This window comes from Gobius niger, assembly GCF_951799975.1.
Source record: "Gobius niger genome assembly, chromosome: 16".
NCBI lineage: Eukaryota > Metazoa > Chordata > Actinopteri > Gobiiformes > Gobiidae > Gobius > Gobius niger.
The window spans coordinates 7,585,021-7,599,427 of NC_136867.1; the positions used below are offsets into that span (position 1 = coordinate 7,585,021).

Sequence of the window (14,407 nt, forward strand, 5' to 3'; positions counted from 1 at the left end):
CTTGTTCTGTCAGTAGTTACAGGAACACGTTGGAACGGTGTGATGGATGGGGGGGAACAGGCCCAAACTGTTTCCTGATTACTCCTATTATGTGCAATAGGTGGAAAATGTATGTGAACGCTTTGGAATTTCTTACATCTCTGCCTGAATTGGTCATAAAGTGTGGTCTGATCTTCATCAAAATCATAAGAATGAATAAACAGTGTCTCCTTAAACTACCCCTCCTGGAACCGCCACCTTAACGTGGTGGGGGGGTTTGAGTACCTGAATGATCCTGGGGGCTCTGTTGTCGGGGGCTTCGTGCCCCTGGTAGGGTCTCCCATGGCAAACAGGTCCTTGGTGACGGGTCAGACAAAGAGCGGGTTCAGAAGCCCCTTATGAGACCAACAGGCCCGGTTAGAACCATGAGGCCGTCCTTCTGTGGACCCACCACCTGCAGGAGGAGCCATAAGGGGCTGGTGCAATGTGATTTGGGCAGCTCCAACAGCTGCCCCCACGACCCGGACAAGTGGAAGAATGGATGGATGGATGGATGCTTAAACTAATACCACCCAGACATTTACATTTTATCATATTTTTATTGGCCGTAGCATGTAAACATTCACAGGACAGCGTGGAAAAAGTAAGTGAACCCCAGAAATCTCGCAGCAGCAGTTTTGTGAAGAGGAATGGTCCTGATTGTTGTGAGCGTCTAATCTGCACCTACAGGAAAGCAGTTATTGCTGCACAAACAACATCTTTACACTATGCTCACAGTGAAGTCTGGAGCAGGAGAATTATGGTGTGGGGCTGTTTTGTTGCCTAAGTGCCCGGACAACAATTTATTCACAAGTTTATGAAGATATTTTGCAGAATAACCCGAGACATTCACAACAGCATGGAATCCCCTGTATTAAATAGCTGGTTGATCCTTCTTTTGCAGCAATAACTGCTTCCTGTAGTTGCAGATTAGACACAACGATCAGATTTCTGGGGTTCACTTACTTTTTCTGTTATATTGTGAATGTTTATATAACATATTTTATCATATAAATATGATAAAATGTAAATGTTTGGGTGGTATTAGTTCAAGCAGACACTGTTTAATCATTCTTTTGATTTTGATGAAGATCAGACCACACGTGACCAATTTAGTGACCAAAATCCAAAGCGTTCACAAACTTTTCCTGTAATGTCAAAAAATCTTTCCCAAATAGTTCCCAGATCCTTAACCTGAAAGAGAGATAGATGGGGAACTGTCCCTTGTTCTCCCAAGTCACCATGCTATTTCCATGTAAAACGCTCCACTGAACAGAAGCATATTCAACAAAGATTTGAACATTGTAAGAGTTGAAGCCTGTCCCACATCTTCCATGAGACTCTTCAGACTTTAGCAACGTAAATCTGGCCATGTACAATGCTGTTACTGGGATATAAAGACAAGTGCGACCAGTTCCTCCCATGGATTATCAATGTCTTATCTCTCTGCTGTTTCTGTTCTCCAGATCGGTCTCCCTCACCCACCTGGACCTGCGGGGGAACCGTCTGAAGAGCCTGGCCTTCGCGGGCACCCTGGAGTACGTGGGGCGCTCTCTGATGGAGCTCCAGTTAGAGGAAAACCCCTGGAGCTGCGGCTGCGAGGCCGTGCAGCTCCAACAGTGGCTCTCCCAGATCCCCTACACCGCCGTGGTCGGGGACGTGACCTGCGAGTACCCCTTCCATCTTCACGGCAAGGACCTCCGCGAAATCCCCCGCAAGGAGCTGTGCGCGGCCCTCCCCGACAAGGAGCTTCAGGCAGAGGTGGGGAGCCAGCCTCAGCACCCCCCGTCCAACGCCAAGCCCCGGGTGAGACCCACCAAACCCTCCTCGATGGTCCACGGATCGCGCCAGAACACGCACACTTCCACGTCGTCGTCCTCCTCGTCGGCCGAGCGCAAAGAGAGGCTACCCAGGCCCACCAAGAAGCCCCGGGCATCCAGAACTCCGCCCACCGCCCGAAGCCCGCAGAACCCACCCGTAGCGGGCTACCAAACGCGTCCGCCCATCCCGATCATCTGCCCCATCGGCTGCACCTGTAACCTCCACATATCGGACCTGGGCCTGACGGTCAACTGTAAAGAGTGCGGCTTTCACAATGTTTCGCAGTTGACGCCGCGGCCTTTGAACGGGAGGAAGTTGTACTTGAGCGGGAATCTCATCCAGCGGATCTACCGGACGGACTTCTGGAACTTTTCGAGCCTGGACCTGCTGCACTTGGGGAATAACCGGATCTCGCACCTCCAGGAGGGGGCCTTCTCCAGCCTGAGCAGCCTGAGGAGCCTCTACCTCAACGGGAACAACCTGGAGAGACTCAGCCCCGACATGTTCCTGGGGCTCTACAATCTGAGGTAGGCTGTCAAATGTCTTTGGAAGGAACATGATCTCAGCTTTGTAGTTGGCGTGCTTTGTGTCGTCCTGGCCTTGAGTTTGTCTGAAGAAGATGAAGGTAGACGACGGTAGACGATCGGTAGACTCTCTGAGCAAGTGACTGACCAATCTAACCAATTATAACAGGGAAGAACTGGGGCACTGGGCTGCGTTTAGAGGAGCTGTCCCAGCTCTTGGTCTGGGGTAGTGCTCTCCAATCAGTTCAGGAACACTTTGGTGGCAATGGGCAAGAGACGTATGTAACGTAAGTACCGCTGTACTATACTTACCCTCTTCCATTTCTGATGGTGGCGGAGCTGCTTTTGGCCTTGCACAGTCAAGAACAGACGCAGTAAATCTGAAAAAGCTGTAAAATCCCAGTGCCTGTAAATTGCACGCTGCTAGATTTGGAATTTTCCGCTGTAAAAAAAGAAGAAAAAAAAGAAAAAGAGCCTGATCTGGATGGCTTCAGCATCATGGCGTTGGTGTCATTGAGCCCCTTTTCTGCCGCTGTTGTTCCTGTGAGCTGCAGAATGGCTTTGGACTAAGTCAGGGTGGGTTTCCCCCATAGCCGTGAAGTGAACTGAAGCTTGTTCATGCTAGCAATTTGTTTTTTTCAGCTACGACATTTAGAATAGGGCGAAAGTAAAAACAAGAAAATTAAAAATATAGGACAATGTTGCGCATGTTAAGACAAACCCTTGGAGGTCAGAATGACAAGCCTGCGTTCAGCAATGACTTAAAGAGGGCAAGAAGGAACATCCAGAGCCAGCCCCCATTTCTTATTAGGTTTCAGTAGCGTGATGCTCCGTATGTGGGGGATGAACTCCGTATGTTCAAAGTTCTTAGAAAATTGCCCACCCCTCTCAAAGGATAAACACACAAAAAGAGATCACTTTGAATGCCAGGATTGAGGCCTGAGGTTTTGCGGGCAACATTTGGGAGCGTCATTAAACATGGTTAAGCAACATAGCTATGGACATAACCACAGGGGAGAACTATTTCATCAGCTTTGAAGGACTGTTGAAACAACAATCGTAACATCATAAAGTCCGCTTGATGTGTTTGTCGATGAACACCTTAACACTTCCTCATCTCCTGATAATCTGTGTTTTTTTTTACATGCTTGTAAGTATAACCACCATGTATTTTCTCCTCCGTCTTCAAGCTCCATTGCTTCCCTGATTTCCATTTTTTTCCTGAAGGCAAATGGTCGGAATGCAGTTTGTCTCTAAAAGGTGCAGAGGCGGTTATACAATTTGATTACATTGAAAGGTAACAGCTAAATTGCCCCCGTATGTCAAAACAAAGCAGAACGAGGTGCTTGCCGCTTTGCATTCCCCCCCCCCCCCCCCCAAATTATTCTGCTGTTGCTCTTGAAGGATAATCAGGTCCGAGTCGAAAGGTTAAGTTTAAGTCTCAACGAAAAGGTCATATAAACGTGTGATGTATTTTTCATCACCTGACAGTAAGCGTTTCGAATGCATTCGCAAACATCCGCGGTGGCCAGAGCCAGACAAATTGTTGATAAAACGCGCTATAGAAATAAAGTGGATCGGAAATTGAAGTTTTCCTGTTTATTTTTCCACTTTTTGGACCAGCAAATGGTCGCTGTTGTGATGCAGTATAGCCTATATGTCTTTTTTTATAAAAGCCTTTCACAAACATGCACGTTCAGTCGGGTCCCAAGCGGCTCATGCGTAGAGCGCTGGCTTATTTGTACACAGGAACCCCCCCCCCCACACACACACACACACACACACACACACACGCACACACACTGCCTTTTTCAGTGGGTGTGTGGAGGGAATACTTAGGGCCTTATAGTGCTGAGTGCGGCTCTGTGGGCTGTTTGCCCAGAGGAAGCGAGGGTCCGTGTCGTTCATATTCAAGGGGAGTTCGCCACGTGTTGTGCTTGACTTTTTTTTTACCATGGGGACCATTAGGTGGAGATATCAGGATTTATACTGCCATGTTTGCCGACCCTGACTTGTGCTCATTGGTTCATGTGCAGGACACCAATGTACCACAGACTTTTCTTTACGCGTATATACGACTTCCAGCGAGAAAATAGCCAGAAAATAGCCAGAGATCAACCGTGCGCACTAGTTTGGTTCGGTCATTTTAAAGGAACAGGCCACCGTTTTTTACATGCTGAGATATGTTCTTACCTTAGACGAGTTGATGCGTACCTGTCTGGTCTTTGTGCGTGCGCTCAGTCACGCATAAAGACGTTGTTGGCATTTAGCCTCTAGCATATTCCTATAGCTCCAAACTGGGGTGAAGTTAGAAGCTTCCAAGCTCTTCCACATTTTCCCTATTTAAATACAGTTCGGTGAAAAGTTACACCATCCAAGTATAGTTACACGAAATGAAGCATGTCGATTTTCTAAGTGGTTATAAAGGGGAACTATATTGTGAGGCGTAATAATACCTCAGGAGCACTTCGACGTCCGAGCAGTAAAGTCGAAGATTGTGTAACTTTTCATGTAACTGTATTTAAATTGGGAAAACGTGGAAGAGCTTGGTCGCTTCTAACTTCACCCCAGTTTGGAGCTATTGGAATATGCTGGGAGAGGCTAAATGCTAACAACGTCTTTGGTCTTTTTGCTAGACTGAGCGCACGCACAAAGACCAGACAGTTACGCAGCAACTCGTCTAAGCTCAGGTAAGAAAATATCTCAGTATGTAAAAAGAGTGGCCCATTCCTTGAAAGGGGCGAGATGCAAGTTGGCCATTTTACACTCACTACTGCCACCTCAGGTCATACGTGTAACTGCACCTTCTATATTAAGCTCGGGCATGACGGCAATTTGGACCCGAAGTAACAACTTTTTGAGGGACAGTGGAGGATTTTAGAGGCAGTCTGGGCTCATTCTACACCTTAGGACATTGCTGGAACATGTAGGGGGAGGAAAATACATAATTTTAACATTTTTTAAACTCCATATAGTCCCTTTAAGTTGATTCTACTAAACCAATTTGAAATTTGGCAGCACGTTTGCAAAAAGGAAACCCACAGTGATGGCCTTGGCTTTTGGCTGTTGAACATTAGGACTAAGTGTTTCTACAAGTAGAATGTACAGTATGTTTTATGATATCGGATTGGTTATGTCTGTATGGGCTGTTGCAACAAAGTCATTTCCTAAAAATGACAAATGAATTCGTAAAAAGTCACAAGGTGATCCCAGCGAAAAATAATTGGGAATTAATGAGCCGACCATTGCAAAAGTGACGTTTTGTTTTGCAGGAATATACAGTAAGAGTCCTAACATTATAGCCTATCCCACAATTGACAAGCCCAGAATAGAGTCCTCACCATGACTTAGAAAGGCGCGCGGGGACATTGACGAGCCTAATGTTGCGTACGAGCGGAGCAGGAGGGCCGCTGTGATTGGTTAGTCACACAGCACGACTGCACGCTCCAGCTGAGGTGCGAGTCCCAGCCAGTGGCGCCGTGCAAATTCTGGATCGTTTCCCTTCTTTTTGCATAAAAGGTGTTGATAAGACGCTCAAACGTCTATGCGCTGCCAAGATGGGGGAAACGTAGGCACAGAAGACACTTGTCAGGATGATGCGCAGGTATTATAGTCAGATTAGGCACACGCAGATAATTTTACGAAAGCGTGAACGTGAGTGATGTGCTTATATTCCCACGTGCACTGGTGATATGACGAGTGGTTTGAACAGATAGAATTGTGAAAATCAATGGATCTGTTTCTTGCTTTTCACTAAAGAATGTACACATGAATGGACACAAGAAGCACCATGTATAGGTAGGGCTTTTCACTTCGATCTTGATGTTCCTCTGGGAAAACGAGCCTAAGATTTGTTCACTGCAAAAAGTACTCTACTAAAAACAAGGGAAAAAAATCTTAAAATAATAATAATAATAAAAAATTCTGCCAATGGGGTCAGCATTTTTTTCTTACTAAGAATTCTTATTTCTAGAATATTTTTCTTATCATAAAACAAGAAAGAAACACTAAATTTAAGCAAATAAATAGCTAGAATTAAGCAAAATGTCCTCAGAAAATGGAATAATTCAAGGAAAACATTCTTATTTAGTGAGAAATTGTGCGATATTTAACTTAAATGTTGCTTGATTTAAGCAAAATGTTCTTAATAAATACTAATATTTAAGGTAAATATTGCCCTTGCCCCGGGACCCAGGCTGATCGTCAGAATCACCTGGCTGGAGGATTCACCTATTGCACATGTTTTAGTGGTAGACATGAACATGCTCCACACAGAAAGGCCCCGTCCTGGTGGGAATCGAACCCGGGACCTTTCAGCTATGAAGCTGAGACTCTAACCACTGTGCCACCGTGCCACCCTCTTTAAAGAATGGAATGTATTATCTATCTGTGAGAATCAGTTCTTACATTAAGAGTTGTTGTGATCTTATATTTTCTTAAAATAAGAAAAAATATTCTTTGTCTAAAGCTGAAGAAGATTCAAAAAGCTGTTCTTTCTTGTTACAATAAAAATTAGCATGTTTTTTAGCAAATATATCTGAACAAGAAATGGCTAGATTTTATTTCTTAAAACAAACACATTTCTTAAAGTAAGACATTTTTTATTTGCCTAGAATCCACGTGTTTGTTTGTTTGTATTCAGTTTCTCTTCTAAAACTCACAGCACTAAAGCTAATGTCACATAAGTGGAGGCTGATGTCCAATGTGGTGCCTCCCTTCTACAATGAGTCTTTTTAGAGTCCATGCGCATTCACCTGATTATTTCAGTGCTCCAACTCACCACAGAGTCATTTAGTTTTTAACGTTAATGAACTGCCTCAGTCCAGTCCGTGTTCCTTCCACTGACGACGGAACAAAATCTTTTAACCATGTTCCAACGTTCCCTCGTCCAAATGATTGAATTATTTTCCTTCCATTCCATGCGGGTTTGAATACGCTTGCTCTCTTTGGTTGTTGTTTTAATAATAATAATAATACATTTTATTTGTATAGCGCTTTTCAAGACACTCAAAGACGCTTTACAGAAAACAAGACTAAAATCACACATAAAATGAGCACATTAAAATAGAGGGCAGTCACTCGATATTAAAGGTCTTTTTTAAAGAGGTGGGTTTTGAGTTCTCTCTTGAAGGTATTATTATCACCCCATTGGGGACTGCAGCTGGAAAGTAAAACTAATCTTGAATTCGGGGTAGGCACCTATAAGCTTTCTTGCTTCGGCCTACTCCCTTTGAGTTTTTCTGTTCTGTAAAGTAATGTAAATAATGTAAATAATGTAAATATAATGACTCAAATAAATCAAATCAATCAATCAATCAATCAAGGTGGGGAGGTCAGAACAGGCACGGAGCGTTTGGGGCAGTGAGTTCCAGAGTGTGGGGGCGGCGACGGAGAAGGCTCTGTCTCCCCAGGTTCGGCGCTTGGTCTTACAGGGGAAGGACAAGGAGGTCGGCGTTGGAGGAGCGGAGGGAGCGAGATGGAGTGTGATGGCGGAGGAGGTCGGCGAGGTATGGAGGGGGCCGAATTATGGAGGGCTTTGAAAGTGATGAGGAGGACCTTGAACTGGATGCGTTGAGGGAGCCAATGGAGGTTCTGAAGGACGGGGGTGATGTGTTCACGGGAGTTCTGGATGTACTGGAGTTTATTGAGGGTTTTGGATGGTGAGCCGTAGAGGGCGCTGTTGCCGGAGTCGATTCTGGATGTGATGAAGGCATGATGATGGGCGGAGTCGTGATATGTTTTTTGAGATGGAAGAGAGCAGTCCGGGTTATTTGCTTGACGTGGGGTTCGAAGGAAAGAGTGGGGGTCGAGGAGAACACCGAGGTTGCGGATGAGCGGGGACGGAGTGACGGTGGTGCTGTCGAAATTGAGGCAGAAGTCTTGAGCAGATTTGGTGATGTTTTTCGGGCCGATGATGATGTTTTTCCTGCTGCTGCTTCAGCGCTCCATTCTCCCTGGGTTAAGTTGCACATTAGCTTGAAATAACAAAATGAAAATTCGGCATTCTCAAAGCCCATAAACCGTCACCGAACCTGTTCTGGTGCCATTCCTCACTCTGCGTTTGTCAGCATGCCATTGACTACAAATGGAGGCTTGCATATCGATTTTAATCATGTCTCCCCTGCTGCCAGCGGAGGGCACTCCAACTAAGCTTTGAGATGCAAATCAGCACAGACAGTTCTTTCTATGCACAGAAACTATTCAGAAAATGCAAAATATCTGCGCTGAGGCGGCCAAGAGCAGGTTTATTTTTCCAGCACAGGCAGTGTTTGGAGGCGTAAACAGGAGCATAACCTCGAGGGCTAAAGCATTGAACTGCATTGATTTCCCACAATAGATAATGGATAGTCTAAATGTAGATCCTATTGATTGCTGTGCCTGAAGAAATAGGCTAGTTCATTGAATTGTCTTCTTAAAAAAAAATATGTTGCCAATTTCAATGCTTTATGGTCAATACGTTTGTGCCACTATCGATTCCGTGATGGGTTGTATGTTCATAATTGCTGTTTGTAGACAGGTTAAGTAGAGCCTCTTATTATTTATAGTTTCAAGAGAGCTATTACGAGCAATAAATGGCCAGCCAACGATACACATAGGCTGGAAATAGTATAGCATTGCTTTAAATTGAGTGCTTGAACTTGCTTTTCGTACCTTCAATAACTAAATATGCTGTTGCAGAGTTATGCGAAAGGCTTCTCTGGCATACTAAACAGTTGTTTGAACAAACTTTTGAGGGCTGGATTTTTCCTCGTTATACTCTTACCCTATCTGTGCCCCCACTGTGTAACACCAGGCGTCCGCCCAGACCAGGGGTGCAGGTTTGCTTTTGGTATACGAACCCCTCTCTTCAAAAAAAATATTAATTTGACTAAGTTTAAATCCCTCCTGAGCCACTCCCTGTTCAGAGCCTCCCTTCTCCCTTCATGCTTCAGGAACTGGCGGCACAAAACTTGTTCTCTCCTCTCACGCATTGCAACATAAACAACTGTTTTCTGATCGTTTTTTAATAAAATATCTGAAAATGCAGAAATGTTCATGGAAATTGACATTAGCAGTGTTTTATTAACTTTAAGGGCCCTGATTTTTTTGTTTCTAAACTGCAGTCTTTGAACCGGGGCTGGACATGGGCTGCCGCTGGACAGACATCCATGGCGCTGGACAGACATCCTGAGATTTCGCGCAAAACTGTTTTGAAAGGGGGTGGTCGGCGGGTGAGCGGGCTCTGTTCCCTTTCACTCCCCGACACGCCCAATGTTGAACTCGCAGTGGAATAAAGTTTGTAGTATGGCCTGTGATAGCTTGAATGTGCTGAAGGAAGTACATGTGGCAGCGTGATATTCAAACACTCGTTGCATGCAAGATGTCACCCTCGTCTGCGCCAACGCTGTTGTTGCGCCGGGCGAAAGGTCGTAGCCTGGAGACGGCAGGATCAATTCCCTTTCTCACAGCAATGCATTCTGCCGTTGAGTTGGAGTTATTAGCGGTTCTGCATTAATATTTACACAGGATTGTGAATCTCGAAACTCATCTACTGTCGATGTGTTTTGGGTCATTTACCGCCGACTGGAGAAACGCTCTTTGCCTCACCGTTCGTAGATTGGTATTGAGGGGATTTCCGTGTTCCGTAAGTGATGCTGCCCTACACCATCCATCCATCCATCCATCCATCCATCCATATATCCATCTATCCATCCATCCATCCATCAATCCAGTTTCTTCCACTTTTCCGTTGCCGGGTCGTGGGTCTTACCGGGCCTGTTGGTCTCTCATAAGGGGCTTCTGAACCGCTCTGTGTCTGAAACGTCACCTAGGACCTGTTTGCCATTGGGAGACCCTACCAGGGACACGAAGCCCCCAACAACAGAGCTCCCAGGATCATTCGGGGTGCTCAAACCCCTCCACCACGTTAAGGTGGCGGTTCCAGGAGGGGAAAACAACTCACAAATCTGATTGCACGGGCTCGCTGGAGTTTTGCTGATGCCTCCAACAGGGGCGGGGGTTCCAGACTGATCCCCCTCTGTATGAAAAAATATAGAGGGGAATAATTCTGGTGTCACCAAGCTTGGAAGATCGGGCCCTAAATGTGACAATCTCGGTTATTATTTGACCTATCAATGCAAAGTTTAAAGTATTGGAATAATGCCTCTTAACTTTCTAAGGTTAAAGTAACTCTAAGTTTCTATCTGAGTCTCAATTACATGGTTCTTTACATGTGATTGGTGGAGACAATTTTGTAGTCGACCTGATGGCAGGGGGATTTCCTCCTATGATGAACCTGCAATTGTCAATAAGGTCTTCAAAAGCTGAATTTCCATCTCTGTGTCTCAAGCTGGACCAGCATTGGAAATTAAAAACGCGACGATGATCACTCCTTGCCTCCCTCCTATGACCAGAACATCCCAGCAGAACACAATCTATCTGTCACAATCAGCTAATCACTGCCTGCTACCATTTACTCTTAACCATTTAGCTTTCAAACCATTGATATAAAAGCAGTCTTTCTCCTCCATCATCTTGCCCTTTCAGCTGCAACCTTCATCCGCCCCATTTCCACAGAGACAGCAGCACCATCGCACAACCACTTCCTCAGCCTCTCTTCGCCATCGCGGCCTGCATCTTTCCTCCTTGAAGTCCTCCATACGCCACACTTGTATCTGTGTGAGAATCCATATAGTCAGAAGTCTTCCTCTTAACCTCTTATTAACCTTTGTTAGCGGCGCGGGCTAGCCGAATTGGAAGACTCATTTCAACCTATTCAATATTTTATCTCAGCGTGTCTTTTAGAGAGAGTAATATTCCGGTCAGTTTTTAATCTACAAACCTGAAAATGCCAAGTGAATTTTAATAGCCGCTGTGGTGAGGAAAAGTGGGTTTGATTAAAAAGTTAAATATTTGGGGGGCTGAAATATTAATCTAACGAGTCAAAGCGGTTCATGAATTCGATCAGGTAAAGGTTGAAGAAGTAATTATCATCATTTATAATATTAGACTAATTTGAAGGCGAGACGCGGCAGGGGTGTCCAATATCTCCTAATGATTTTTGAGAATCTCATCAGAATAATAATGATTTTTGGTGCCAACAGTAGAGGATATATCTTACATGAACCGGCAGACTGGGCTTTTGACTGATCTCAGTCTACGAAGTTGTTTAAATGAATTGTGTGCGCCGTGCATTCTGGGTAATAATCAAGGCCGGGGTATAACTCATAGATAACACAAGGTCTTGGTGGACATGATGCAGCATAATAATGTCATATATTTCAATCCGCAGTTGGAAATATGGATCTTTGAGACATACTTGGTAGTGATGGGCGATACCACCTTTTTTCAAATCAATACAATACCGATACTTTTGAGGTCATTTTAGTCAATGTCGATATTGATACCAATACCGATCCTGCTAATTTCATATGGGGGAATGCATTTTGAGCATTATACGTAAGGGATAATGTATAGAACGCTGGTCATTTTCAGGAAATTAAGTACCGACAAGGCTTATTATACGGCCAACACACGCAACATAAACTTCATACACTTTTATGACGGCCGAAAGGTTTATTTAATGACTTCCGCGGGAAAGAGTTCCCAAAAGTTTGCGTGTTGCTTGGCTTTGGCTAGGCGAGTAGCAGCTAAGGCTAGCAGCTAGCCTAGCTACATAGTTGAAGGTACAATTGGAGACGAGGAATGGTGGTGAACCTCTGGGTAAGTTGAAGGTCGGACTCACGTTAACTTCACGAGAGATTCCCCCAACTTCTCTCGCAGTGACGGGGACAGAGATGGTGTCTGCAGCAAGCACAAACTCCGTTGCCATTGGCAGAGGTCATTATTTTTTTCAGAGGTCCTCTATCAGAAAATAATGACCGGTAGAAAATACCCATTCAAATCAATGGAGCGTTCCACGTTGTGAAGAGCCATATAATAAAGAAAAATAGAACAGAAACTAGCTGCTCCTGTCACACAAGGGAGGGGCCAGTCCAATGTGGAGCTGTTTTGGCTCAAAACAATGGAGGAAGTCTTTTGTGTCTATAATTGCTGCTGCATATTCTATGTAGTATCTACACATTACCCAGTATCGATACCTTAAAAGTACCATTTGGTATCAGTATATCAATACTTTGGAACTGATCCACCCATCCCTAAGCTAAGCTAAGCTAAGCTAAGCTAAGATAAGATAAGCTAAGCTAAGATAAGCTAAGGTAAGATAAGGTAGGGTGGTAGGGTCTCCCAGGGCAAACAGGTCCTAGGTGACGGGTCGGACAAAGAGCGGTTCAGAAGCCCCGAATGAGAAACCAATAGGCCCAGTTACAATCGTGAGGCCGTCCTTCCGTGGACTCACCACCTGCTGGAGGAGCCATAAGGGGCTGGTGCTATGTTATTTACGACCCGGCAACGGACAAGTGGAAGAAGATGGATGAAATGGAGATGGAGAAATTCAGTTGTTACATCAGCTCTCAAGTAACGCTCAATAGAAAAATGTGCAAAGAGAGGATAGTGCGCAAACAATGAAATAGTAAATAGAGAATAGAGGTATCTTATATAGTTTTAGTTTCATTTATTTCGAACAACTTGTAGATGGACATGTTATGCTAAAAATCACCTTTTAACCAAATGTTTGCCTTCTGTCAAAGCACTTTGCTGTCGACAATAGCCATGCTGCTAACTTGTCTTCTCAAAATGCTTAACTGTTTCCACCAGAGGACGTCAGACAACTAATCTAAGCATTCTGCTGTAATGTAAAATGAAAGGGAAACTGCAGCCATTACAAATTCACCAAAATACTTCATTCAGTACAGGTGGCATGATGGCACCCTCACCTATCAGCAGGAAGGTCCCAGGTTTGATTCCAGGAAGGCTTGGGTTCTTTCTGTGTGGAGTTTGCATGTGCTCGATGTGTCTGGGTAGGTTTCATTTTGAGTGATGCTGCACCAACAGCTTCTTTATTGAGAGGGTGAAATGCTCGTACATCCCTTGTCTTTAGTATTAACTGGCTAAGGCAGAAATGGGCTTTTATAATTTGCTCATTTTACATCCGCTGGTTATTGTATCTTAAGCATTATAAGTCCAGCTTTAGTTTTAATCGACTTTAAGCACAGATTTGCATAATGTTATGTATTAAGCAGCGTTTTATCATTTCCAAACTGACTTAAATTAATTGCATTTGAGTGCCTGTAGCGTAGTGTATATGCTTCTAGAGTGGCTGATTAGGCCCCCATTCATATGCATATTAGTGTAGTGTACGTTACAGACTGTGTAAATAGGCTCGCATCTTTTTGAAAAGTAGATTTTTGAAAACGTAAGGCCTTTTGATAGAAGTGGGGAGGTCTGCGCAGCGGGTTGGACTGGATTGAGAAAAGTTACACGTGCATTTGGTTATCACGGCTTAATTGAGAATGTGTTATCGTGCCAAGGTAAGAGCCCGCGGCATCTGAGTAAAGATAGATAATTGCTAGGATCAAGAACAAGTCCATCAGAGAGGCAGCTCTGAGATGATCTGACAATTAAGTCAGATAGATGGAGATGGCTGACATGTACAAGGCTGAGAACAGCTGCTCGGTTGGCATGGAGGACAAAGGCAATAATATGAAGGTGTTTTGACATAGTACTTGGATCTTCCCGGATTTCAAGTGTTCCCACTCGGGGCTTCCACCTTGGACCAGGGTCTATTTTAAAAGTGTCTTCCTCCCTGGGTCAAAGTAAACAATATACTAAATGTAACAATCAACAGATGATTAGCCAGAGGACAGAAAAGATAGTTGTCTGCTACACACATGTTTCAGTATTTCCTTGCTGCTTAAAGGAATGGGCCACCGTTTTTACATACTGAGATATAAAGACTTCCCCCGCTCACTTCCGTCAATAACCTTTAGGAGTTACTGCGTGGACGCTGTGCTCCTCGTATAATTACGCCTCACAATATAGTAACCCTTTTTATCTGCTTATAAAATCGACATGTTACATTTCTGTGTAAATATACTTCGCATGAAAACACTTCACGTAACTTTATTTAAATAGGGAACACGTGGAAGAGCTTGGTAGCTTCTATC

General features: G+C 44.4%; 1 protein-coding gene across 2 annotated transcripts in view; it reads left to right on the plus strand.

Moving 5' to 3' along the window:
- The window catches only part of LOC306976016 (SLIT and NTRK-like protein 3), a 99,325-nt gene that overhangs the window by 35,240 nt on the left and 49,678 nt on the right, over positions 1-14,407 (plus strand). For both annotated transcript variants that reach the window (XM_079573852.1, XM_079573853.1), the window contains exon 5: positions 1,485-2,366. In XM_079573852.1, the coding sequence (XP_079429978.1) occupies positions 1,485-2,366 (882 nt within the window). The remainder of the gene's footprint in view (positions 1-1,484; positions 2,367-14,407) is intronic.